Source organism: Orbilia oligospora (assembly GCF_000225545.1).
Source record: "Orbilia oligospora ATCC 24927 unplaced genomic scaffold scaffold00088, whole genome shotgun sequence".
Taxonomy (NCBI): domain Eukaryota; kingdom Fungi; phylum Ascomycota; class Orbiliomycetes; order Orbiliales; family Orbiliaceae; genus Orbilia; species Orbilia oligospora.
In genome coordinates this window covers 31,203-57,889 of record NW_011645645.1, presented here as the reverse complement: position 1 = coordinate 57,889, position 26,687 = coordinate 31,203, and the positions used below count along the sequence as shown (strand labels likewise).

At 45.2% G+C, this 26,687-nt stretch overlaps 10 protein-coding genes across 10 annotated transcripts; 4 read left to right on the top strand and 6 right to left on the bottom strand.

Annotated features, from left to right (window-relative positions):
* Positions 1 to 26: 26 nt before the first annotated feature.
* On the top strand, positions 27 to 644 carry AOL_s00088g27 (uncharacterized protein; the record flags this gene model as incomplete). Its single annotated transcript, XM_011125724.1, has 2 exons — positions 27 to 302; positions 357 to 644. The coding sequence occupies 2 exons, from the start codon at positions 27 to 29 to the stop codon at positions 642 to 644; spliced, it is 564 nt and encodes a 187-aa protein (XP_011124026.1).
* A 338-nt stretch (positions 645 to 982) lies between these two features.
* Positions 983 to 1,650, bottom strand: AOL_s00088g26 (uncharacterized protein; the record flags this gene model as incomplete). The annotated part of the gene is made up of 3 exons (XM_011125723.1): positions 983 to 1,025; positions 1,088 to 1,380; positions 1,471 to 1,650. 3 exons carry the CDS (start codon positions 1,648 to 1,650, stop codon positions 983 to 985), a joined length of 516 nt encoding a protein of 171 aa, XP_011124025.1.
* Positions 1,651 to 6,141: 4,491 nt separating this feature from the next.
* Positions 6,142 to 6,792, bottom strand: AOL_s00088g25 (uncharacterized protein; the record flags this gene model as incomplete). The annotated part of the gene is made up of 3 exons (XM_011125722.1): positions 6,142 to 6,198; positions 6,271 to 6,501; positions 6,556 to 6,792. 3 exons carry the CDS (start codon positions 6,790 to 6,792, stop codon positions 6,142 to 6,144), a joined length of 525 nt encoding a protein of 174 aa, XP_011124024.1.
* Positions 6,793 to 7,551: 759 nt separating this feature from the next.
* AOL_s00088g24 (uncharacterized protein) lies at positions 7,552 to 8,028 on the top strand (the record flags this gene model as incomplete). Its single annotated transcript, XM_011125721.1, has 1 exon — positions 7,552 to 8,028. The coding sequence occupies one exon, from the start codon at positions 7,552 to 7,554 to the stop codon at positions 8,026 to 8,028; it is 477 nt and encodes a 158-aa protein (XP_011124023.1).
* Positions 8,029 to 8,506: 478 nt separating this feature from the next.
* AOL_s00088g23 (uncharacterized protein) lies at positions 8,507 to 9,441 on the top strand (the record flags this gene model as incomplete). The annotated part of the gene is made up of 3 exons (XM_011125720.1): positions 8,507 to 8,698; positions 8,781 to 9,211; positions 9,273 to 9,441. 3 exons carry the CDS (start codon positions 8,507 to 8,509, stop codon positions 9,439 to 9,441), a joined length of 792 nt encoding a protein of 263 aa, XP_011124022.1.
* A 5,794-nt stretch (positions 9,442 to 15,235) lies between these two features.
* Positions 15,236 to 15,769, bottom strand: AOL_s00088g22 (uncharacterized protein; the record flags this gene model as incomplete). Its single annotated transcript, XM_011125719.1, has 1 exon — positions 15,236 to 15,769. One exon carries the CDS (start codon positions 15,767 to 15,769, stop codon positions 15,236 to 15,238), a length of 534 nt encoding a protein of 177 aa, XP_011124021.1.
* Positions 15,770 to 16,077: 308 nt separating this feature from the next.
* On the bottom strand, positions 16,078 to 16,745 carry AOL_s00088g21 (uncharacterized protein; the record flags this gene model as incomplete). The annotated part of the gene is made up of 2 exons (XM_011125718.1): positions 16,078 to 16,604; positions 16,673 to 16,745. The coding sequence occupies 2 exons, from the start codon at positions 16,743 to 16,745 to the stop codon at positions 16,078 to 16,080; spliced, it is 600 nt and encodes a 199-aa protein (XP_011124020.1).
* A 2,965-nt stretch (positions 16,746 to 19,710) lies between these two features.
* On the bottom strand, positions 19,711 to 21,411 carry AOL_s00088g20 (uncharacterized protein; the record flags this gene model as incomplete). The annotated part of the gene is made up of 1 exon (XM_011125717.1): positions 19,711 to 21,411. One exon carries the CDS (start codon positions 21,409 to 21,411, stop codon positions 19,711 to 19,713), a length of 1,701 nt encoding a protein of 566 aa, XP_011124019.1.
* A 3,169-nt stretch (positions 21,412 to 24,580) lies between these two features.
* Positions 24,581 to 25,148, bottom strand: AOL_s00088g19 (uncharacterized protein; the record flags this gene model as incomplete). Its single annotated transcript, XM_011125716.1, has 2 exons — positions 24,581 to 24,661; positions 24,726 to 25,148. The coding sequence occupies 2 exons, from the start codon at positions 25,146 to 25,148 to the stop codon at positions 24,581 to 24,583; spliced, it is 504 nt and encodes a 167-aa protein (XP_011124018.1).
* A 527-nt stretch (positions 25,149 to 25,675) lies between these two features.
* Positions 25,676 to 26,440, top strand: AOL_s00088g18 (uncharacterized protein; the record flags this gene model as incomplete). The annotated part of the gene is made up of 1 exon (XM_011125715.1): positions 25,676 to 26,440. One exon carries the CDS (start codon positions 25,676 to 25,678, stop codon positions 26,438 to 26,440), a length of 765 nt encoding a protein of 254 aa, XP_011124017.1.
* Between the last annotated feature and the right edge of the window lie 247 nt (positions 26,441 to 26,687).

Sequence of the window (26,687 nt, the reverse complement as noted above, 5' to 3'; positions counted from 1 at the left end):
TCCAAGAACATCTTCAAATTCTCGCGATGGCCGATGGGTTCGACTGGAGACAAACAATTCTGCTAACGGACGCTGATGCGTCTACGTCAACTTCGGAATCTTTGTTTCCAGCCCCGATCTCTCGGCAGGACGACGGCGATGCCCAATATCTCGCAATTAATAAAATCGCCAACCCTGATATGGCGCGGGTTCGGGAAATCCTAAGGATTCCGGAAGACAGTTTAAAACGCGAGCAGATTCAAATACAATATCCGGAGTGGCCTGCCGATGTATCCGCTAAGGGGGCTTGGAAGGATGTCTTGGTAAGTAATAAGTTTGAAGACTTGGTACGGTTCCTAACTCTCTTGTTTCTACAGACCCTTTTAAAAGACGTCGTGGACGAATTTGCCAACGGTGTCATGATCAACGGAAAGATGCGATATTGGGATTTTAGCAAAGGTTATTCCTATGACCTCCAGGCATCCGACGTTCAGGTGGCTGTGGTTAAAGCCGCATACGACGCCTTATATTCAAAAACCCCTATTGAATTCGTGGTAAAACGGTTGGAACGCTGTAAAGATGACTGGGCATTGGAGTATCTACTGAATACAAGAGCAAGGGCACATAAGCGACGAGAAAGTAGGGCAGCTCGTGGTGCTGGGTAATCATGGCTTTTTACTTGGCGTATGTTCCATTCTTTTTTTCGTAGAGTCTTGATTACTGCACTCCCATCGTGTTAGATACCGTCTAAATTGCCTGACTTGGTACCGACACGGCTGACTAACCCCTATACATCGGAGTCGGGTTTTTTTGAGTGAAGGACTGCTTATCAATTGACCGTACTGCTAACTATGTGCTAGAGGCTCTGAGACCGTCCAACCTAGATACATAGAAAATTTGACTCGCATGACCTCAATTTGAATCCTCCCCATAATACCCAAATTCAGAGAAACTTTAGCAAACTATTCTTTGGCCTCTTAACTCAACCTGTCCTTTCGTTCCCTCAGCGACGGCGTTGATCACACCCGCTCATCACTTCAATCGCCCTGCACAAATGGAAGAGTTTTCGTTAGTATTGGGCGGTCCATATGTGGTTTAAGTTACATACCGCTCTGTACATGCGAGCAATCTTTCATGCCCAATAGCCTCGTGAAGACTCGGGATGTCATGACTTGAGTAATCGCCCAATAGAACATAACAATCCTGAGTAGTTTCACGAGGAGTACCAGACTGCCACTGGACCGGAAACTTGTATGCCCTCCAACTTCCATCAGGGTTTTCAGAAACGACTTCCCCCTTCTCCTTTGCTTCTCTTATAACCCATGTTAAGAAATCTAATTCATTTTTTTGTTTGACTTCCTCAGCGTTGGGAATATTTTGGTCCCCAACTAAGAATGACCACTGTATAAACATACGTTATACCGTTAGCAGGTTACAATGCAAAAGTTCAGTAGGTCTGCACGTTGCAATATTGGGAACTTACTTCCATACCACAAGGGCCGCCTCGCTTGAGATGCTCAACATGGAGCAGCCCTCGTGGGTGATTTTTTGAACCCTAGTCAGTTGCCTAAGCGAATCTGGCGTAAGAATAGGAACCTTCAGGCCCTCTCCGGCGGCCAAAGAGAACCGGACTGGACCGAAAAAATAGTTTTGGTAGTTCGTATCTGCCATCGAACTGTTCGGTGCAGGTGAAAAAGGTGCCTATTAATTAAGATATTGGGAAGGCGATATTTTGAATTCTGATAATTCACAAAACAGGATGAGGCGCTTCTTATTTATATAAGAACGGATTCTCAAAAGCCTTAGGAATCGAGCTGACTCATAGCAAGGGAATGATAGATATTCATAGTGTTTTAACGAAGTATCCCTCAAAAGATACCCTCTAAAGAAAGAAAGAAAGAAAGAAAGCTCAGCTCTGCAGGTTTGACGAAACACGGGATATGTATCATAAACGCGAGCACTTCCAGGTGCCTCCGCCAACTAGCCAATAGAACACTCAGGGCTGCCCCACAAAACCTTCATTGCAGATCTTCATTGGAATGCCGGAAAAGAAAAAGAAAGAAAAAAGATCAGTGCCCTCTTGAAGCACGGGATGAAGCCTACAACAGGGGTTATTGAATTGCTCTATAAGACGTGATAAAAAAAAGTTGGTCTGGAGTTGCAACCTGTGACCAAAGAAAAGTTAGTCTGGGGTAAGAAAAGTAACTGTTGACGGAAAGGGTAGTTAGTTAAGGCCCAACGTGAACATGGATCTTACCTTGTACGTACGAATCGCAACGTTTATCTCCAAAAGAAATTTGTGGTAAGGCGAGCCATGCATATCACGGGTTACATGAGGGATTTTTGCTGAATGGTCTCGTCGGTCCAGGCGTCCGGTGGTTCAGATGGTCAGATGGTTCGTTAGCTTTTGATCCTACCCGTCTGTCTCACACCTTATGCAGCTGAAAAAAATGCTCGGGGATCCCTACCCGTTTGCTCGACCTCTTGTGGGGTTCTCGGCTGTGATATATCATAACTCACATTCTTTGATTATTAACCCAGCACTTCTCTTTTTTGGGGGACGCTGCTCTTTGGAGCGCTTTCACTCAGGCCGGCTACATATGCAGGGCTGTTTTTAATCCTTTTTGGTCTATTCTTCAGAACTACAGACGCAAGCCAGGTGAAAAGCCACCGATTCTCGTTTACAGTAGACTGCAACATATCTGTTATGAGGGGGTGGCATTTTCCCGCATTTTCCCTTCTTCTTTTCTGAATATCGCAATACCCTTGCTGATCCTGTGCCGTCCCTGGTAATACCATGCAGAAGCTCTACCTCCGTAAAGCCATTGTACGGGGGTACCTATATCATGGGATTGCTGACCGGTTATATATCGCATATCACATTTGCAAGTAACCGGCTTCGTATCCCCAAATTAAGCGTTTCCACTCCAGCTGGCACAATTGTGACTGGAAATGCATGACACTGTGATCTCCGCGAATTGGCCTCCGCAAATGTGACCTCCGCGACATGATGTAGGGTGGAAAATCAAAGCATTGAAACCTAGGAAGCGGTGGATGACATGGCGAAGAAAATCTAACGAACAGATATAACAATTTAGAGCAAAAAGTTTCATATAAACCACGAGATCATACAAAGCCTCAATCTCTTCTGGTCCATCCCACATCCATTCAATGATATTAGTCGACTCCGCGAGTAAGCAAGCAACATCATCCCCTTGTGCTGAAGAAAGATAGCAATGTAAGCTTCCACAATTCTATATTTCATTTCTACCTCCCAAAGCATGGTAGTGTGGCAGCAGTCCTGGCTTCGAAATTTGGATTGGGATGAGTTCTGGCTCACGCTTCTTGTTCTATTGCCTAATAGAACAAGAAGCGTGAGCCAGAACTCATCCCAATCCCGATTCTAGAACCAGAAGCAGTTTGTTTCTACCTTGGGCAAAGCTTACGCTAACGTTGCCGTGGTGTCTAATTGCGGCTGCAACGATCTTCCCGATAATACCTACTCTCGAAACCCTAACAACTACGCTCGAGCTCCCCTTCTTATCAATTAAACTAGGCTTACCCTATTATAGCCGTTAATTCTAATCGTTGGTTTAACTATCTTCTGCTAGTATTTTACGGCTTCAACAAAACTCTTACAACATGGGAGTAGGCCTATCTGAAACTGACATTTAATACCTTTACTACTAGAACAAAGAAACTCTTCGGGATTCATGTTAATTAATACGAGATATATATATGAAGGCGAAGAGGACCACACCACGGCTCAAAAAAATCAAGTCTTAGTAGTATTAGATTTATGTCAGTACTTGGACACCGACGCGTTATTAGAAAGTCACTTGGACACACAATAGTTACATAATAGTATATTGTATATAGTACAGTTCTACCTCCAAGGTAAAGCCTCTTCTGATATTCAGCGAAATATATAAAACATTTATACCTCCCTGCCTAGCTCTATCGTTGGAACAACTTGGCAAATTATTGATTATTTGACGGTCGGCTGGTATCCAATTATTCTGCTCCTCCTTTCTGATGGAGCCGACAGGAAGAAAGCAGCCCGTGCATTTTCTGCGTCACGTTCGGGCTGAGGAAGACCATCCCAGTAGACCTTTGTTTACCCTCGCTTATAGCTTATTACGCCTCGTTCTTAAGGTCATCGGTATCTTTTCAGATACTGACTTGTGCATGTCGTCCTTTCAGGTTGGCAAAATCCGAATATAGGGCCGGATTTCGCTTTTGGGCTAACGCTCACCTTGTTTCCAGCAGTTGGCGGCTGGTTCCTTGCTTCAGCGAAAAAAACGAAAAAAGAAAACGTAAGGAAGAAGAAAAGAGTGCGAGATCACTTAGCCAACGAACCGCCTGTACGCAGCTGTACGGTCGACGCCAAATCTCCAAGATCCGGATTTCTAACCGAGTCCGAGGCCCTCCAAAGAATCCACAAAAGAAAAAACAATTCGAGTATGTTGTGGGCATGGAGAAGGTGGAGGAAGGTGATTCGATGTTTCTCCAGAGGGTCCCTATCTTAAGGGCGTATTCAAACCTATATAAATCGTCGCACAGCGAGAAAGACAAATATCAAATTGAGTTGAATCCCATCGAAGAGGAATATTTGAAGAATCACCTGTACGATCACAGAGGCTTTCCCCGGGACCCTAGTTCTGCAATGGAGCAGCAGAAGCTCTTTAATTATTTTGGAGACAAATGTAATTGTTTGGAAATGAAAGAACCAGGACTTACAGATTTGTTTTCGAGAGGCGCTATTTAGAAGACTGTTATATATATCATAATGGGGCAGCTCTGGGCCTCGAGACTATATCGTAATGCAATTACTCAACCAAAACCCTTAAAAATTCTGTGAAAGTCCCACGTGGTATCTAGGTACTTAGTTAAAGCAATTAAGACTCGCCAACGGCATGCCGAATAGTAGATATGTGCATCTCCCTATCCACTTTCATATCCTTCATCATCAACTGCAACACGTCTAAATCCTCCAGGTCTCGAGCCGACCGTATCTACGACCGGGGTAAAACTATGGGCTCTATTCAGCGCATACGTATTATGTGGACAACCTTGGGTGATCTACGAAGAAGAATTCTTGTGATACCATTGCTCCGGTACAACGATTGGAAGACGCTGACCCGGTATGAGTTATGATTTTTCCTATGGCGGCAGTCGCCGTCGAATCGTCAATTGTTTCTCTTTTGCCTCTGGGACACCGATTACCGATGCGTAACGGGAGCCTGCCTCCGGCATTGAGCGCCGATAGATAAATTAACATTAGTACGAAAACAACGCCGAAACGCTGATAACTTTCGTTCGGGCTTCCAGGCTATGCGCGGCAAAATTCGATGGTAAGATTGTGGCGGCAAGCACCTTTGTTGTGATTTCTATATGACGTCATATCGCAACGCCCGCCTCGGCCAAACATCCCGCTAACTACCGTAGGGTGTTTGCGATACATAATGGGGACCTGTTGTAATCATGAGACGACGAAAGGAACATGAGTATCGCAGCCGCAGGTAGAACTAGTAAGATGCTGGTGAGCTTCATTGTAGTATGATGGGTAGCGGTAGAGTTAAACCAATACATTATTCCTAGATTTGGTTAGGAAGTTTAGGGTTCTTTAAACAAGATGACTATGGCCATGTGTACCGAACACGACGCAATGGGGAGCCTAAGCGACACGAGAGCCCATTGGACTTTTGGCGTGATGAAGATGGATGTTAGATTTCTTGAAGTGTTTCGTCCGAGGGTCGGGGGCGGTCTCGGCCCTAGTGATAGCTAAGGTTGGCGGTGGCCAATTGTAAAAAATTCGAATCCTAAGGTACTTCAATGTAAATGGAGAAATTATGAAGAGACTAATATCATAACTGAGCTATCCGGCGTGTATTGGCCAAATATAGGATATAAATCGATACAGAACTGACAGAGAAAGGAGTCCTATGCAATGACTTGGAGGGTCATGGAAAGCTAGGTGCATATACGCAAACCGAAGCGGTAAAAACCTTTAAAAGCTGGAAGAAACAACACTAGTTCCGTTGTATCGATAATCTAACATGCCTGAATGTATATAGCCGTCATATATCCAAGGTTCAAACTATCGATCGGATTGAAATGGGGAGAGAGATCTGGTTGGGATGCAGTCAGAAGGTAGTGGGATTAGAGTTCGCTAGAAGATTCAAGGCTTTGGGCGGGAATCGCGGCTAGTCTACTCGACTAATAGTATCGAAAATAGTTAAATAACTATCGGAGATAATGCTTAGGGTGGAAATAACGGAGTGGATTTACCTGCTTTTTGGTGGGTCTAGTTTTGCGTGTTCCTTCAATGTGGTTACAGAGTAGCCATATGGCATGAGCCATGATTGGGTTTGGGTGCTGAGGTAGTTGCTTAATGGAATCTTGTAGGATAATAGCATGGCACATTCGAAATAAATGTTCCGGTAATATTAATGTAAGGTTCGTGAAGCGGGACTTATCGTGAAAGTCGACGTATTCTTCGTGGATAGATTGCACGATACACTGCAAAAAGTTAGATAAGGATTATCGATGAAGATATGGTTCAGCGGTACATACCCTTATCCGTTTCCAAGTTGTTGTGTCCCTTACACCGAATGATTCTTTGATACTATCAACTGAAACGTCTTTGCATTTCTTTACTCTTGACTTTAGGTTCAGATTTTTCACATAATATTCGAGGCCATCCGCCACCGTCCGTTTCATTTCATCATCGAGCGGCTGACGAAAGACGTTTGTTTGGAGATATTCGAGGTTGGGGGAGAGTAGCTCCTTGCGTCGTTCTCGGGTAGACATCGTCGGGGGAAATTTTAAAAAGAGTTGTCGGCCGATCGAATTAGTGATAGACCTCGGTCCCCGGTCCTCATAGGAGGTTGAAAGTTATGAGTTAGGGTTGTAAGCTACAGCAACTGTCAGCGACGCCCTTTGTCCAAGCGCCTAGATTGAGGCGCTGGAGTCACCCGACGCCGGGGATCTAGAAGAAGAAAATGCAGGATTTGAACTGCAAGCCGGAGGCACAACGCACACCTGCAACGACGATTTGTCAGAATTCGATAAGTGGAGAGTTTGAAACGGTAGGTGGGCTGAGCCGTTCAACGGAGTATCAATGGCGGCAAAGTTCGGCTGTCGAGCAGGTTCATGCGGGATCGATTAGTGAGGCGATCGGCGAAGAAGCTGGGAGGAGTGGAGAGAAGCAGAGAGGAGCAAGGAAAAGTAGGGAGGAGTAGGGAGGAGTAGGGAGGAGTAGGGAGAAATCGAAAGGAGTAGAAAGGAGTAGAAAGGGGGCAAAATATCCGAGCCGTGTGTACCAGGCCCAGGAACAGGCAGCCGGCCTATTGATACACAGCCATGGCAGTCGGGATCACGAAGTAAAAGATTATGAGGTATTATCATAAGATCTACCGCAAATGCGTCTATAAGAACATGAATACGTAGCAAGACTAGACACGATGATGATGTTAAGGCAGGGCATTTCTCACGCGCTCTAATTGATTCTGACCTCATTGCATTGCATTATATATATATACCCACTTCCCGATCAATCCAAGATCCAACATGTCAACACAATCCGTACATTCCGAGCCACGATATATGAGGAAGATTAATATTATGCTTTCACCGAGGTTCTCTCTGTCGGTCCTACGACGAAAGCTCGGGCGATTTTTGGATAGCATTAAACCCATTAAACCTGCTAAACAAGATCTTGACTTTCGTTGCCAGACGCCCGCAGATCCGTTGGATTCCTGGAACGAGCCTTGTTTAAAAGAAATCGACAACGGAAGGCATACAGTAAAGGCTGGAGAACTCGTGGGCGAGCCTCTACAAACTGTGGGAGGAACTGCAGAGACCTGGAACCTAAATTTACCCCAAACCGCCACTAGAAAACCATGTTTCATCACAGGGTCAGAAGTGTCTGTCCGGGCCGATTATGATGATGCAGTTTCAAAAAACATTCGCCCAGAGTCTGCCATACTTCCAGAGGTACATTGGTGGCACCCATCAACTGCCTACGTCTCTCAAAATAGCCATTGAATGACCATAAGCAACCGTACATCGATTGAGTTCTCGCTCGGATTTCCAGGGAATCGTCAAAGATTGAAACAAGGATTCTATGAACAGGACGCGGAGCCTGAAGGTCAGGGTCTGGCTTGCGAGACAAACGGGGCCTATCTGGAAAGGGGTTTTTAATAGATGTTTTGTAATTAAATTACCTACCATAATGTACCTAGTAGTATGAATGGATGCAGCACGGACTGGCGCTTGGAGATGCATTGAAGAGGGGTCCTAATTACTGTGGCTGGGCCACAGATTTGCGTCCCGCTCATTTCTTTTCAACTAGACGAATCGTTAATGAATTTGTAACTTGCGAAGATATAAGGGCTGATGATTCTCCCCGCAACCTAGAGGAATACCCTTCAACGGAACTATATATCGCTACTTCTCTTCCAGCTCAATACACTTTACTATCGACACACCATACGTTTGCGATTTTGACCTACAATTATACAATATGAACCGGAGTGAGGATCTGCAGCTAATTCAGCTCTTAGAAAACTCCTGTAGATTAGAGATCGCAACTGTCACTGGGGATGACGGGGAACCAACGCGACTTGCTTACCCCGAAATCGAGTCTCACGATCAAAATAGTAACGGCATTTGGCAACCTATACCAAAGGAGTTCTTGATACCATACAAGAACGCGGTAAGTATTTTATACTAACACACTCATATTTCTTTTTCCATGGAATGCCGTCACTGACCAGACCAATCTCGTGTCAAAATAGAATAATCCAAGCTTCAATGAATACCTTGCCCAAGTCTCCCTCCACAATCCTAAAGGGATTCTAGAGGGGCAGATATATCAGCCCGTTCATCGGTTCATACAAAATCATCCCTATTTCTCGATGATCCGCCCTTGTATTCAGCCTCGGCCTCCGTCTTCGTCTCCGCCTCCGCCTCCGCCTCCGCCTCCATCTCCATCTCAAGTCCCTAGGCTGCCAATTTCCTTAAATATCGGTTCTTCCGCACTATATCTTCGTCGAAAATCCAAGCTAAATCCAAAACGACCGCAGAGTCCGCCCCCAGCGACATCATACGATCCATCCACTAACCCGCGCGAGCGGGGCCGCCTAGCTACCCAGCAATACAGTAACCCCCCCTTGAACTATCCTACAACTCTCAATCACGCTCCAAATCCTTCAAAATACCCGATGCAGTACTCCTCCCCCCCCCCCCCCCCCCCCAATACAGACTCAAGCGTACGCAAGTCATTCAAGGGCTGCAGATATCAGACGACAATCTCAACACCCATCGCTATCTCATGTGACAACTGTCACAATGCCAAACCCGATTAACGCACCATTCGCGTTCCCGGGACCTATTACCAGAGACTCATGTCCTAAGGGGTTCCGAGCTTCTTTCCGAGCATGGTTCAAGTGTGAGTAAGTCTAGTAAGACTTACGCCTATGTTTATAGCATTCTATAAAGCGTATTACGGTATCAATGGCCAGGCAACATTGGTAATTCTCAGTATTATGAATTTAATGCAATCTTGATAGGCACTTGGGTGATTCATCCAGTGCGAATGTACCTAGTTCTATGTTATGCAGATAATTGAATTTTCAGCTTGACTCTTAAAAGAAGAATGATATCACTTCAAAAGTAAATAAGTTTGTAGGACGAAACTAGACTAGAGTTCAGCAGGAAGGGGCCGGCTGTTCAAAGAACAAAAGACTAGGGCCTTCCTCGCGCGCTTACGGGGTTGACAGGTGTTAGATACTAAAACGGTCCGAATCGTCGATTAGATCAAATATAGGGGCGGTTCAAGACTAACCTTGAGTACAGCAGGCCAAAGGCCGGAGAGTAGATAGTTCGAAATTATTTTTGAAGTCTCGAAAGGCGGCGTCGTAACCACACATTCACTTATATATGAAACCTGCGCGTTAGTCTATGGTATCGGCTGCAGGAGCAAGCAATCGTACCCTTTGCCGGCCTTTATACATTGAGTTCCATTTCGAATTGACGGGATAGCCCCTCCATCTGTAATTAGAGCTAAAGAAAACGATGACTAGAGTTCGGTGACTCGCAGGTGCAATGATTTAAGAGGTCAGTTAGAACAAACGGAGGGGGAAAAGGCGTCCGTGGGCTGGGCTCGATGCGCAATGCTTGAGTTACAACTGCTGATATAACGGTTTGGTTTGGCCACCATAGGCTCATGAGTACTACTGGAGCTAAGAGACGAATGATTGCATCGCATAGCTATATTGCGCCAACGTGGTATTTCTACATTTGATCGGCCAACCCTTGGCTTAATACACAGGCTTGTATCTACGTTTCGTTGCCACTTGCGCACTCTTGTATATCAACATGACTACACTTATTTACCTATATATTTATACATGAAATGGGAAAGCTAATCCATCAAGATTGGGTTGTGAAAGGGTGGGCCATGCCTCTCTTTGTGATATCTGGGAATGAGGCTAGGTGGACTTAAGTTCGAATTCATTGTTAGTATCACTAGCTCTGCGCTTTCTAAATGACCCTACGATAGTAATTAGGAAGATTGAAGATGTGTTAGAGGAATGGTGCCGCATCTTCTCTGACATAGGTTGTGGTTTTATGGGAGGAATTTGATATTTCGGGGTGATTGGGATGAAATTCGGATTCGATGATTAATTTCCGAGCCGAGTTATCGAGTCGTGTTCGGCTGTGGGGAGGCTATTCTGAAAGGTCGCCGATGGTGACCCGTACCTGTGAGTCGGGGATTTCAGTGATGGCGAAGCTTCGCCAATAGCTTATTTAATGACAATCGGGGCATCTACGAAGATACAAAGCTTACAACTAAGACGGAGAGCAAATGATCTAATGTTAAGAGCTAGAGAGCCGGATTTGAATATCTACGTACGCAAGATAAGCAACGCAACAAGCTCGCTAAAAGCCTTGCCTAGTCTGAAGATCGGTTTAATCGGTGGGTTCCTCGAGGAGCGAAGAGACAGGGGGTAGGCGGTCTTGAATGCCTGCACTGAATGTTACCCGCATGATGGGAGCCGTATATTCAAATCTTTGCAACAATGTTCGAAAGCTTAAGTCCGACTCTTTGATTTGGGGCAAAGAAAACTTGCTTGCACAAAAACATATGATTAATACGGTGCTAGCTAATAGAAGGAACGTGAGAAAACTAGTTACATTGTGTATGCGTGAATACTATTCAGATAGTCTTTCGATTCGAACATGGTATGGGTCGTCAGTATGGAAACTTAGCCTGAACTTTAGCCAGGGAGATGCGCATTTGATCCGGAGTGGTTTAACTGCTGACATTCGTATCACTGAACTTAAGGCCATCCTTATAGAAAGTAGCCTCCCTTAAATGAGGGGCTTTGAGTATGTAAAGCAAATCACTTCCCCGATTAAAGAGTCTTGGAACAAATGTCATTTCTAAACTTTGAAGTTTGACCGATTTCATGATGGTCAAATCAGCTTTGCAGTATCCCATATATTGAGAGTATGGATCTCCGGTAGTCCGAATGCGGATCGATTCTATACCCGGCGAATGCTTTCCCAGCATTTCGAGAATGCAAATAGAACAAAAGTCACAAGATGACTCGGTGTTATCCGCATGCCCTATGGCAGGTCCATGAATATTAAAGCTCTTTAGCTGGTGGCTTTGGGAAATTTCGAAGAGTCTTCTCATAGCTGGCATGCCTAATACCCCAGTAACTTTTATTTCTTTGAGTATTTCAAAAAAGCTTATTGGGCCGCGGTATGATGTTAAAGAATCTATGTCGAGTATCCCAGGGATATACGGGATAAATTTTCCGTTGGGTATCTGGGAGAGTGCACGTATGTACCCGAGTACCGATTGGAAGCTCTGCGCAGGGGTATTTTTTAATGGCAAATTTAGGCAGAATAGGATGTCCGACGATGTGGTTTTGCTGATTTTCCAATATTCAGAAAGAGGACGATATCCTTCCTGGTTGTGATTTAGGTTGAAATTTGTTTTGCAAAAACCAGACGTATTGAAATAGGCATCGAGGTAGATTCTCCACACCTTCACACGGATCTCAGAGGGTATCTTGAGTTCCCACGAGGAAGTTGGGGGGGTGGGCTGGTATCCCGAGGCAAACGAGGCAGTGGCTTTCGCATCTTCGCAGGACATGTTGCGATAATGAAGAGAAAGTTAATCTGGAACAAAATTCTGAATTTGCAGGAGATCAGAGGAGAGTAATGTAGATAATATCAAGGCAGGTCTTGAGCTCACCAAAACGAAAGGTGTCGGGTGTCAGCAGTATATATATTACCGGCAAGGATACACCGGAGGTCGAAACCGTTACGCAGACCGTTATCCGGCCTAGCAAGGATGTCACCAAGACAGTCACAGAAAACGAATGATCTGTTGCTAAGACAGCTGATTACTCTACGGGGCGCGCTGTTATCGCAGGACCAAGATTTACCACGCTGGGTATTTCTTGTGGAAATTGATACTCAGGCAAGCATATTGAATCTGAAGTTGTAAAGAAATAGATGAATTGGATTCAACGGACATTCACTATTTCCGACAACCTCGAGATTTCAAGCTGTCGCAAGGGCGTGAGCCCCCATCACAACCAAAATGAACAGCGTCCGAAGTTAGCGTGTTAACGAATCTAGGAACATAGTACGCAAGATACCGCTTGGTCGAAGCTATCGCACGATATCAGAATGCGGTATGACTAGATTAGCCTGCTACTGTAGCTAGATAGCCAGAAACCCTGTATCTTTATTCAATCGCAATGTTAAATTTAAAAGTGAAGAAGTGCTGGCCCATTCTACCAGAGCGGGGGTAAGCGTCCACACACCAGCACTCAACAATGTGCTACCAATCAGGATTGACCTCCGTCCTCACAATCATTTTGGTAAATTGTATCGTTACACCGTGATATCTACTTAAACAATATAAACTATGATTTTTGCTACACTATACGCATTTTCTATCCTGCTATAGGTGTTTAGATCTTAAAAGCTACCCTTAGAAGAGTCGGCCCAATATCCCACATCGCGGAACCCGAGATACTATTCGAGCATCCCAGCCATACTCGGCCAAAAGAAGTTTCAAGGGATGCAGCCTTGTTTTGGCAAGCCTGGGTAGTATCCGCCGTAGTAATAAGATATTTCGTAGTCCAATTATAGAACCGAAATGCTTGTGCGATTGTTGGTTTTCCGCTGGCGAAGGAACAGGTGGTCGTCGAGAGATTTCCAACAATAGCTTGAGAACCTCGTGGTGGTATTGGAACTCCGATAACTGATCCCCCATTTCCAAATTCGTATTTTAAACACTTTTTGGTATGGCGGTTCGCGATATTACCCTCCCAATAAACAGACGTCGTATTCTCAGATATCCAGGTACCTTTAGAGGCCCACTGGAAGCTCGGGTAACGGCCGGGAGTGCCAAGAAATTTAAGGAAATCACAGGGATTGAACCCGAGCGCTGTGTTACTTGGAAAGCGGGAGCTTTCAAGTTGATTATCAGCTAAACACCACCCATCTATGCTGGTTTGGGCCAAATTATTTGGTAGATTCCGGGGAACAGTTGCATTCTGAGAGTTCACTAGTACAAATGAAACCGTGAAAATGATTATCTGAAAAAAAGGTCCAAGAGAAAAAGTTATCTTATGCATAGTGGAGGCTTGTCTATGTTTTCCGGTGTATATTGATGTCTAGTCAAAGAAGCTGAGGGTTTGGGTGTTCTGCGTAGCGAAAATTCGCAGTACAAAAAACTGGAAATAACGAGGCTTTTATATCTCAAATATGATGCCAAATAAGGTCTCATTATATGCAATCAACGTCATCCCCAGCCCTTAGGCAAATATCCGAGCCGAAACACATCCATAGACCGACGCTATAACCTTCAACAAGTCTATCTTCAATATCTTGCAACATACCCCCAATCGATAAAATAGCTAGGAGTTACAATGCCCCTTTATTTAGTCAATATCGTCCACCTCGTCATGGCCCAAAAGGCGATCAACAATTTCATTCTACATGATGGCAAATCCCCTACACAATTAAAATGGAACAGATTAAGATCGAACAACGCTATGCCACGGCACCGGCCCCCCCAAAGGCACCAGTAACATTTCATAATGCATGACACAGGTGCTCGGTGCTCGCTCAGTGTAGCTGAGGAATCAACTAATAGTGGACTTTGCTGGCTTGATATTACCTCCTGAACTGACACTGTCACATTGTCTAGAACTTAACTTGAGACCTGATTTAGAGGAGAATAGTCTGTCTATGCACCCAGGTCAACTCTGGTTTCTAAGACTACTAGTGCAAGTATGACGATATGAACACTAGATATTGAGCATACTCGAGCGGCTCTATATCCATGATTTTCGCCGTTCGGCTAGCGTACTAGCGCTATGAATTTACCGTACCGGGATCCTTTGGTTTATCAATTGAATTGGTATAGTTACGGCTAAGCCGAGTCGTCAACCTGAGACTTTTTTCCAAGCAATTTTGATCAAATCGGTATTGTTAATATTCGTTTTAAGGGATCTGATGTATATCGAAAGCAAAAATATTGTCGTAAGATTTCAAAGACGCCCATTTCGCCTTCAGAAAGGTGAAAAGGTTCGTCCTTTCCTCCGAATAGCTATTTTTGAACGAAAATCGTCTTGAATCATTACCTTCATTCGTTAGGAATCACCTTTCAATACCACCCGGCTCATATTGATAGCTCCACCCCCTTCCTAGCAACCGTTTAAACAGATGCATATGCGGTATTATAATGCGGACTTTTCGACGAAATTCTTTACTATCGCTCCTTTAAGCCGCATTTCTTTCATATAGTTAAACGCTGCCTTACGATTCCCGTTCAATCTTAAAGACTTTGACCGGAATACAATCTGGGGATTGAGCTTCGTTTCCTTTATTATTCAGACCGTTGAATCTCGGAGCAATAGTCATGTTTTGATATTCCGCCCCGAGACTGACCCGGCCCTTCTCCCCGCTGGAAGCTACAACAGGTGGATCCGAGTATATGGATATCATCTTTTACTGAATAGACTGGGATTTATGAATGCCTCAAACATTCCGTGACGACGAGATTTCAGGAATCCCTTATATTCGATTGGTGCCTGCGGTAGCGCTTTAGCTGATATGTGGAGATGATCTAGCTCCGGCGAATGAACTAAGTAAATCAACAAATGGCAGGAAGCGAGCTATGGGTAAGATGAGAAATAGGCAAAACGACGACAAGGAGCTATATAAACGGCGTATAGATTGGGGTGGCATCAAGACATATTTGGGATTGATAATTTTTGATTGCCTGACCCAGTGCCCGTAGAGCAGGGCCAACTTCATCATTTCCGTCCTGGACCCCACCCATCCCAAAACATTCCTTATCCCACAAATCATCTTCGAAGGAAGGACTAAGGGTCTGAATCCCCCCTTTTGCGGTATCCGATGTTTGAGCACTGGCGGCCTGATTGAGAGCTAGTATCTTCGCTTCGATGACTACCAATCTCCGCTGGAGATCTTCTTTCTCCCCGTTCAGAGAATGTATTTGGTTTGATATATATTCGTTGGCGGTTACACGCCCCAGAGTGTTGGTTTGGGTTCGAATGAGAATACAACGGGTAACCTCAGCGGGAAGAGGCGAAGAAACTTCGTAGTCCCGAGTCTTATATCGAGACGCGGGATTGCTTGAGCGATTTACTCTCTGAGGAATTCGAGAGGGCTTCTGAGGTTTAAAGCCGCAGGTTTGTTTAAGAATGGGGGACCGAATTGCTGTCATCTTGGGGCACGCCGCGATTATCGAAGAAGTTTGAAACTGATCTTGTTAGATGTGAGGGATAGTGGATGAGAATTTTATGTTCCTTCCAGAACCTATCAAGGAGGTGGCAGCATTTATGAACCTCTTGGGTCCATGTTGAATCCAGCGACGCCGAATTACTTTGGCGTGCTCGGGGAGTTTATTGCTCCGACTTTCTGATAGCCTGATGCATCCCTACGTTTAAATTCGACCTTTCTATCAAACTTGCCCAGCCTACGATTTCGAAACAGCTTTTCATGCGAACAGTTGAATTCAAGGCTCATTTTCCGTTATCGATATTTTTGGGCGATAGTGGTGACTACATCTTTCATTCCCTCAATCTTGCCTTCAAGACGATGATTGGCGCTCTTGAGATTATTACAAGCCTTTATTGCGTCATCTCGTTCTCGCTCGAGCAACCCGACCCGCTGCTTAAGCTCCTCTACTTCTATTAATGCGTTATCCCTAGCTCGCCTCATGTTTTCCAACTCCGACGCTGCGTCTTCAACAAGAATATGTGGAGGACGTAGAGCGGGTTCAGTGTGCTGTAGAGTGCGAGCGCTTGAGGGTTCATAGGATATCTGTTCTAGAACATCCCATGTCTGGTCCGGGCGACTTGTTGTATCTTCCGCTGTCGGGCGTGGGCCATCTTTAACTTCGATACCTCCGTTCTTGGCGAGTGAAATGATATCTCGTCTTTCGGTGCTCGTCATTTTCCATAGATTAGCTCTAGAACTTAATGCTGGATGTCCGGTAAAGTGGCAGACTTTCTGTCTGAAGATCCCAGAGATATCCAATCCCTGGTGCTGCGCATCGTCTATATCCCCGCCATGTTAGCTAGCAATCAGTGGTAACGTAATGGTGCATAGACGATGCCAGACTTACTCGCGAGTCCCACGAGCAAGCTACCCAGCTCTTTAACTTCATTCGCTCTGTTATTTGAATGACCTCCGAGCATATTGAGTATCAAGGTTGAGATCTGGTGGTATGTTCTTGATTATCGATGCTATACTGCGTTTTTACATGCGGATGGTCATGTGCACTGTTGCCACACCACACGAAGTGGTCTTGGCGCCGATCAGAATGGCGGTGTTGGTCTTGGCTCAATGTCGCCACTGTCGAACATTGCACACCGTTTCCAGCACTACAAGCCGCTCTGCAAGGGAAAGTGCTATGAAACTGACAGCCCCAGTTGCAGGAGCCCATAGTCATTTTGTTGAAATTCGCTACTGAAACTTATCACATATTAGGCCATAGAGATTTGTGGTTTTCGTAGATTTGAGGCTGGTGCCTGTTATAATGGTATCAATCCTAGATCGATGCGCAACGCACGCAGTCAGTCGATCTAGTGTTGTAAATCGGCGTCTACGAAAGGGTTGACACGTCTGCAGTACCAAAACCACTCTTTTATTTCCGGTAACTCGCCTTGCGTAATACCTTCCTACGTTGGGCTTCGACTAACCTCACCTGCTGTCCGTTTCATTCTGGTGAAATACCCCGATCCTTATTCAAGGCGAATTAACGTTCCTTTTTTCCTTTTCCCGCAAATGACCTGTACACACCCGTGCACCCTATATCGCCCACCCTCGCTCATGTACTATACATTCGAAACTATACGAGCACGCTACTCTCATAAACTTCATGTAGTGATAATGAATGTGAAACCAAGATACATGTCTGTAGTAGCCTAGCTCCACCAGGATACCTTTGCACTCCTCTATACCTCAAAATAGCAGATTTTGGTAGCCGCTGCACGACGCCGAGATGCCGGGCTCATCGCCAGTATCCGGCTGCGGGAGCATTGGTGTGATGAAGCGCAGATCTTCGAAGGTCCACACAGAAGCAAAGACCCACGAGGCCACGTTGGCGCTATTACAGTAATGCATCTACGGTGACACTCATAGCTAACCGGCAACGTTTCCCTTGCAGACATGATACGCCAGAGCGCCGCGAGATGGGGGCTCCAATAATGTAGAACTTATTGCCGATAGTACAGTTGATATATCTAGAACATACAAGGGAATCAAGATTAAATAGCATCTAATTTAGGTGTGAGGTATATTTGTATGCGCTACCACAGGGTGGGGACCTTGGATTATATACCTAAGCCATACACCAGTCCTCCATTGTTTACAGCCGCTCTAGAGCGTTAATCGTACGTGCTGATATTTCTGAGGCTTTTGAGCCCCTAAATATGCAAGCGACAAAGAGAAGACCCTAGAGGGCCACAGCGAAGCCATAAGGGTATCTGGAAAGCTAAGTTGAGACACGCAGGTAATGGCCAAAGAGATATTTTATAGATCTCTTTGGTACTCCAGGCCTGTTAGAAGGTCCTTCCTCTGATATCTCATCCTGAACCGGTCACCTGCGGTATCCCAGAGATGCCTTGTGATAGAATGAGCCTGCCCAGGCTCTTGAGCATAATCCACCGCCTCGATATAGCCGTATCTAAAGGATCTCCTTCTCGAAAAGCCTGAGAGTATATTGCTTAGGTCATTCGCAGCTGAATCCGTGCTTGATGCGCTATTACAATGGCCTTTGTAGTAATCGTACTGACGTATGAATGAAATCGCACCCGCTGTGGTTTTGTGCAATGTAAGAGCCAATTTCCCTAAGCTGTGACATTCAACCGCGACTTCCTACTTCCCAATTCTAGTTAGAATAGCCAACTGTCACAGAGGTCCATTGGAGCGAGGAAAGAATTTGCATACCACGAAGTCTACAAGTTCTGTTAACCTGATAGGAGGGGAATTCACAATCTGGAGCACTTGCAGGGACCGGAAGCAAGGGAGATAACGCCCCACCCAGAATATCTTCCGCTCGTAGGAGGGGTATATGAGACGTAAAATCTTCAACTGCGGTAGTTGTTCGAGGGCAGCTGACATCCCAGAGACTTCACAGTTCAGAACTATTCTAAGTTCCGTAATTAACTTCATACAGTTAAACAGGGATTGATTGCGTGCTGCTAGTGAACTGTGGGCTGGTTCGCTAGACATCCGACTTAGACAAGACCAGGGAATCTGAACTGTCTCCGGTCTTATTCGATCAAACTCAGGTCTAATCTGGCAGAGCTCGGGTATCTTTATATCGTATTTGCCTATGGGGGTTATAGTGAATGATGATGTGTGCAGGGCTCTAATATGGATGGTTTGTACGTACCGTTGCCGAAACAGATCTTTGACCAAGCTAACGCTCTCCCCAATGCGGGGGAGAACCCCGCTCCCGAATCCAAACAAGATATGAGGTTGCTGATCACGAGCTGCCTCCTCTTAGGAAATAAGCGTATCTGACAGTGTGTAGGGGAATATAGTTTTGGGAACTCGGATGTGAGAGACCTAGGTGACAAGCTTCTCCTTTTGAGTGTTTTCCAAGGGAACTCCGCTCCTCTGTCTAGGAACTCGAATATTTCTGTTTTTCTACATAGCTTCAGATAGTTCTCGCACAGTACAAGAAAGATTTGCAGGTCGTTCAGAGATAAGAATAGTAAGATAAGCTGAATTATCTCTAGTGGTAAAGATAGCAATCGTCCTAACAGACTTTCCGGAGTATAGGGTGATAAAGTTTCTGTCGCCGGCATCCTACTAATTTTTATTGGTTGGCTTGGTCGATGCTGGTTGCGAGATCGAGCGACACGGTCGTCTTATATAACATTGCTCGTTGCAGCGGGCGCACTGTGGACTGAAATGTGTTGTTTCTGTTGTATTACTCATCTGGCGGCTAGTCGCTTGTATGCTTCTAGGACTTGAAGTCCCTATGCGATGTCGAAAGTCATGTACTAAGAAGTCCGAAATGCTTCATCGCACTTACACTTGAGCACTTGTACGCCGAAAAAAGAAACGAGGTAGGGCCAGCAGTGAAGGTAACTTAGTAATACTGAAATACAGATTTGTGGTACGGTTTTAAAAAACAAAATATGAGTCTAACTATCTGAGTATCTCCAAAATGGGATCGCAAATTTGACATGGATTTGGCACAAAACAGTAGTAAAATCGGCTATCATTCGGGCCCTTCTTTTTCCAATATTTTTTGAGTAGCCCAGCATCCAATCCATTCTCCTCTATCTCGATTTCGCTTCCATCTTGCCACCGCCAAGTGTATGTCAATACGCAGCTGGACTTGAGACCCCCTTCGCCCTGAGAGTGGTTTAAAATTTTCCCGCATTGTACCGTGGCTAAAGGTGCTGGTGTTCCGTTGGTGAAAGCTTCTATCTCCTTCTCACTCGCCATTTTCATTGAGGTAGATCCGTCAGCTAATCGGATGCGTTTCATGTACACGGGCCCTTCTGGAAATTCCATAACAACAAATTCTGTTCCTGCCACGGGCGTGTGGTGGAGGTCCTGCACCGAATCTACCCTCTTCCTTCTTTTGAGAGGTCTAGTTTCCCGAGGCGAGCTACCAGCTCCAGAACTGGAGGCTAGGTTGGACCTATTGCTTCGTTTTCTTTTGTTCTTATTAACTTTGATCGGATCTACCATCTTATTGGAGGCATCACACCGCCTGCTTGTTTCCTCTTTTATATCATCGGGATCGCCGATTTCCGACTTCGTATCAGTTAAATCTATAACCTCGGTAGAGATCTGGGGTATAGGTGTTGCCTCCCGTTCAGTGCCGGCAACTGTGCTGATTTCTAACGTATTCTCTTCACCGTTGCTATCTATCGTTGCAAGTTCCAATCCACTTGTCGGAGGTTGCCCTTCATAAGGTACAATTTCAGGTTTAATTTCTTTCGGTAGATCGGCGCGTTCATTACTATCTGGCGTTGGTGTACTGGCACGCTCTACTTCTGACTGGAGCTCGCTGACCTCAGGATCGGGAATAATCTTTGAATCAGAATTTTCGGGACCATCAAGTATACTAATCTCGGCACGAGGTGACAAATGGGACCCCGCCGCGGTACCATCGTGTGCATCGTGAACGTATAATTGATGGTCTTTCGGTTCGAGAACAGACTGCAGCAACATTTTATTTTTTACAGTAAATGTCATCCCCGAGTCCGAGCTCACACCAGTATCGACTGGGGTTGTCGCATTTTTTAGTAGATCTTTCAGTGGTGGAAGTTGAACTGGCGCTTCAAAATCCTTCACCTGTGCGGCAATGAGCTTGGGAATTTTGATATTGGCGTCGTAGGAGGGATTGTGCGACGTCCAGTTCAAAGTATGACTACCAGTTTCTATTCCAATGCTTTGAGCGGGGCTTCGAGGTTCTGGAGGCGCTAGATCTGGCTTATAAGAGGATAATCCCACCGCCGTGGTGGTTTCTTGATGCTTTGGTGTCGGCATATCGAAAGTCGTTAAACTCCCAGGAACTGAGCTCCAATCGGTTTGGAACTCTTCATATGGCGCCAACATCCACGGCAGAAAGGGTGCCGCGAGCTTAGCTGCAGGGGAATTGCAACCGCCCGCTGGTTCCGAATTCAGGGTAGGAGTTCTTTCTTCGGACCAGGCTAGGTTACTGTCCAGCAGCCCCTCGACGTGCCCCGCGCTCGACGGACCGACCCCTTCAAACAGAAGATCATAAAGCTGATTAGGTTCCGAAGATACAGAGCATTCCTGACTATAATGGTCAATAAATTGTGGGGACCAAGCTTCACCGGCTTGTCTTAAATCTGTAATTGGATCGGCCATCATGAAAAAAAGAAGAAGAAGACTTAGGGACTGAAGGATATGGACTGAGCCAAAGTTAGGTTTTATAATCCTAATATCAGAGAGTGGTTGCTTGGTTTGGTTTTTCAGGGAATAGAGTAGACCTCCGAAAAGGTAGGAAGATGGATGATACTTATATAGACATCCACCCCCCCCATGAATTGAAGAAATGAAATACCTCGGGGCTCATGCCGTACAAAGATGCACAGCCGTATTCTTCGCCCCTTCAGCGTTTCACAATGTACGGGGATATACAGCGACTAATCATGCAATTTCCATTCTTAGGGCCTAAGGGTGGATCGAGAGCGGTGGGTACCCAATGGCCGGTCGCCTCGAGAAGGCCATAACACAATTGATCGCTCAGCTGCGCATTTACAGCTTGCTACACCTACAGGGGGGTCGCATCTAGCTTTTTCGTGCATAAACCCGAGATAGGCAGCTGGCACAGACGGCGGCATGGAATGGCGATGATTGGTATAACGACTTGAATGGTGTGTGATACGGCTCTGTCGTCGGCATCCTTCGATGAATTGCAAAGGAGAATCTAATCAAATAAAGTTTTTCGACCCTTTTTAAATCCTACTCTCGGTGCATAGAGGTGTCGGCGGAGGCGGTCCTATCACGAATGCATACCATTTCAAGGGTTGCGCATAAACTTCGATTCGAAACCCAGCCCACGATGGCTGCATCACCCGTTGCAGGCGCTCCGCAGGCTTTATGCAAGGCTTTGTGAAGTATCAGCTGTCGGAGGAGTGCCTCCGGAGGTGGCTACTCCCGGCCGCAAATATTTACGCTAAAACTCCGCTTGATCCTCTAGTATTTGATCCCTACACCATTATTGGAAGATTGGTGATTCCCACGGGCATAAACCTGAGATTGTCCCCCTCTAGGACTCTTTTTGGACTACCAGGCGCTGAAGTTTAGCAAATTAAAGGTTTCCTAGTTTTATTCCAAGGTGTCCTGCTACCGTATCCCAGACTTGCGTATGGTGGTCCCGGGATACGTTACGGAGGGAGGAGTTTTTATAGAGGGGCAGCGCAAGAGCACAAAGGTCGAGCAACTCATTGGTCTAATGGACAAATATGCGAAATAGTGGTATCAGAGCTCCTAGGCACTAGAGGCTTTAACACTATCGATATCTTCGCTTCCCATACCCCCCTTTTTTTATTATGCTTTATGCTACCTGTTTGGGCCCTGATTATAGGAGTCACATTTTAACAGATAAGACTCTAATATTTTGGGTGGTTGATCCGGACAGGTTATTGGTTACGGCTCAATCCTGGTGAGATTTGATGGATATGGCTAACCTTCGTAGTGATTTGGAACGGACTCGTTCAAATTCTTCGGGACAATCTTTGTATGAATAAATCAAAATCGTAAACATTCACGATTGTCCAGGTGCTAGACTAGATTCAAATGAAAACGATACCTTTGTCGGAGGCGATAACTCCGATGCTGGCTTCGAAACCGATGTGGATATGATCACCCATGAGCGTTGTGTCCGCGAAGAGATACCGCATTGAAATGTCGATAACATCTTTACCAGTTCCGTCGAGAGCTATTAGCTTCACTGGGAAGTACGTTAGAAAGCAGCAATAATCGATTAAATGACGATAAGCAGGTCTATCAGGTGGAATGGAATCACGGCACTTTCCACATGAAAAGCTCGTGGTCGATCATCCAAACCTCGCCGAGGAGTATATGCAGCGCTACACAAAAAGTATTAAGTCCTACATAAGCATCAAACAAAACGACAGGCCTTAAATGAAATCATATCTCGAAATTGTCGGGGCCACACAAGACCCTAAAAAGGATTTTGCTCCATTTGTTACAAATACGTCGTGTGCTGGAGAAACAACACATCCCGAACGTTGCATCTCGCGGCCAACCCTGAACAGCGATGTCCCCTCAAAACTCATGAATCATGCTTTCCAAGCCATGGGATGAATGAAATTAAGAAGACTTTAACTCTCAGGACAAGGTTGCTGAATCGCCAACGCAATGCCCTTTGTACTATCTTCTAGGAGATTCGGCGGCGCGTGTCAGTTTTGTTTCAGCACGGAACTTGAAGGCTCTCTATATTCCTATATCGGATTCGTATTTCTAGCTAATTCCTTGAGTATCTAGAGTTCTTATGATGGGTTTATTTTATCATGGTCCGTTTTGGCATTCGCAATCAACAATTCACTACCCTTTATCGTGAATTGCAGTTTTACTTATGTCTTTTCGATAGCCCTCGTGTCAATAACTCTCGATTGCGGCCCGCGGCCGGAGCAGAGCCGGGCAAGGATCAGGCAAGCCTACCTCCGGATCAGCTCATTTTAGAACGAAAGTTCTAATATCCGAAGGAGATAGAGAAGAAATACATCTTCCTTTTCTCTTTGCGAAAATGCCTTTCTGGATGGCGCCGGTAGTGTGTTTTTGAAGATATCGTAAACCAGGTTGGTTGGGTATAAGTACTAAATTTAGTTTATTTTCTAGGGCGACTACGCCGCCTTTCTAGCTCTACAAATGCATATATTTCTATCAGATGCTCTTAGTTACCCAAGGTAAGATCAACTAAATTCGGAGCTGATATTTCCTCATCCTCCACATTTTCCCTAAGTATTTTGGGCTGGTTCTAGAGCTAAAATACGGAAGGTTCGGTGCGTTCTCTTTAAAGTAGGTATGTCTAACTTATATTGGTCTTTTCCAAATTCCTTCGTATTTTATACTGTTTAAATTTATGATCATCAGGTTTTGTTTCAAAGCCTCGTTTAAAGAGTCGTGTAAGCAAACAGTTTGGGGTTCTTGGTTCCTTAAACCCGTAATTTTAACCCGTTTTTCTCTCGTAGATGGTGATTGAATAGCTAGTTCTCTAATATGCATATACATGTACGTACATATTTGCACCTGCATTTGCACAAACAATTGTCAAGTAGCATCAACCGATAAGAATCGACCTTTTGTAGCTGTGACTAGCATACTAGTACGTCGAAATGAACAGAGATAGATAAAGAGTCTGTTAGAGAATACTGTGCGCTGCCCCGCCAGAAAGAAACCGCCGAAGTGTTTTATATGCACGAGGAGCCCATGTTCGCTTGAGGATAGCTCTAGCCGTTTTGCTATGCACGGAAAGCCCTCTCATTCCGCTATCAAGATGGAATTTAGCTTACGTTGATAACGGAATCGTGGATTCGCCCTCCTCATCGCCAGTTGGTTCGCCAGATTCGACCTTAATACCATTATCGCTCTTGAGGGGGTAAAATTAGCTATTTTTGTCTTTCGGACAAGCTTATATAGTAGCTGCTGCTTACATTTTTGATAGGCTCTTGATCTAAGTCTCCCTGGCCCCAACGATCAAACTCCTGTGGCACCCAAATTGTGCATCCCACTTCGGACTGTGCAGTCTTATAACCATGCTGTAGTTGCCGATGAAAGATTTTGATGCATTGTGGCGCATCATTTCGGATATTGGAGACTGGCTCCCAAGTCGAGCTTGCTAGGTCATATCCGGCCCACTCGATTAGGTATCGATCAAAGACAGTATCCCAGGCCAGAATTTTTTCCACTTCATATTCCTCGGAGGATTCCGCAGTTGTGTAACTTTTTATAAGAGAGCCTTTCACCTTACTCTCCTCTAACCAGATAAATTTTGTTTGTTTTACGTGAAAATAACGTTTGTCTCCAACAGTGATGTTGTCTACCACCTTTCGATATCTTTTGGAGCGATTCATCATTTTGTGGACTGGATATTTGTGACTTGTAGAGTGCACTGTCCTTGGAGTACGTCACATTCATATAGATTTCAAAAACAGGCCCTTTCGGCTACCTTATGGGGCTCGTTTTGTGGTGGCCCGAATGGGATGTAGTCCTCTTACGAGAATGTTCCGCAAGGTACTCCGGCGCACGGGGCTTCCCGGGTATAATTTAGCGTACGGGAATATTGGCCAAGAGACTGGAAATGCCAAATCAGGCACCTACTCCATGTGGGATATTCACGTAAATACTTTTCTCGTATGGGAGCTACCATACGCATAATTATCCTACGGGAAAATCCCGTACTAATCCGGACATACCTATTGGACTATTCACCTACTATCCTGATGTTAGATCCAACGGGGTTCGTTTCCGAGCCTGATGGTTATATAAGCTTAAGATCCAGTACAGTGCCGTCTCCAAATTCTTCATTGCGGCACCCCCATTTCTAATCTAAATATTACCGTGCGATCGTGTATTGCATTACTGTTCACTTCCTAATAAAATTATGGATGCTGAGGGATCGCCCATTGACCCAAAATTCCACGGCCTAGGCTTGGATAACGCCGACTCAAATTTCTTTCCCCAAACAACTACCATAGATAAAATCGCCAGCGACTCCGGATATGCGACCATAAGCCCGGTTGTATCGCAGCTGGCAAAAATCTCAAACCCTGGGAAAGAGAAACTCCTAGCACTCCTACAGATCCTTGACGATTTCAAAGATCGCCTCGATCCGATCGGGGCCTCCGACATGAACTTTTTACAAGGGAAACTACAATCTCTTCGTATAAAACTTCGGGCTAAAGATCAAGAGATAAGGCGTCTGAAGAGCATTTGCCGTGATCAAAAAATCCTGATCGACTTGCATCACCGAGACATCAGCGAACTCGACACCAAGAGAAAACTCACGCTCGACTACTTCGATTATACAGTCGAAGCTGATCAGAAAATTAGAGACATCATGTCCCGGGCCGCGGATCTCGAGGCAGAAATCAATAAAGTCCTTACGCAGCGCATCCAACAACTCGAAGAGATTGCGCCAGGAAGCCCTTTAGCCCAGCAGTATTGGGTGGATGCAAATATTGAACTATTTGGTCAGATTGAGGTGGAAAGGAAATCACTCCACAAGGAACGGTTGAGATTAGACGAGCTTGAGGGATCGCTGACAGTAGCTCTCACAGATCTTCTAGCTGAAGAACAGGAGGATATCTCAATTGGGTATGCGGCATCGGCGCCGACAGAGGAGAGCGAAGGTGAACTTGGGGCATAGATATTTACAATAGCTTAGTAACTTGTAGCGCTAGTGGAACCCTAGTCATATTCACAGTCTAACAGTATTTCTATACGTATCAAGATGGAGCTCATATTCCCTTGCTATTCTCTGAGCTGACCTCGTCATCGGTATTTGTTTATCCGTCAAAATATGTATATATAACAAACCAGTTCCGCGCATACTAGGAATAGACCAGTACCTAAAGAATAAAGTACCACCGAATTATCTGCCTTTGATAGATCTT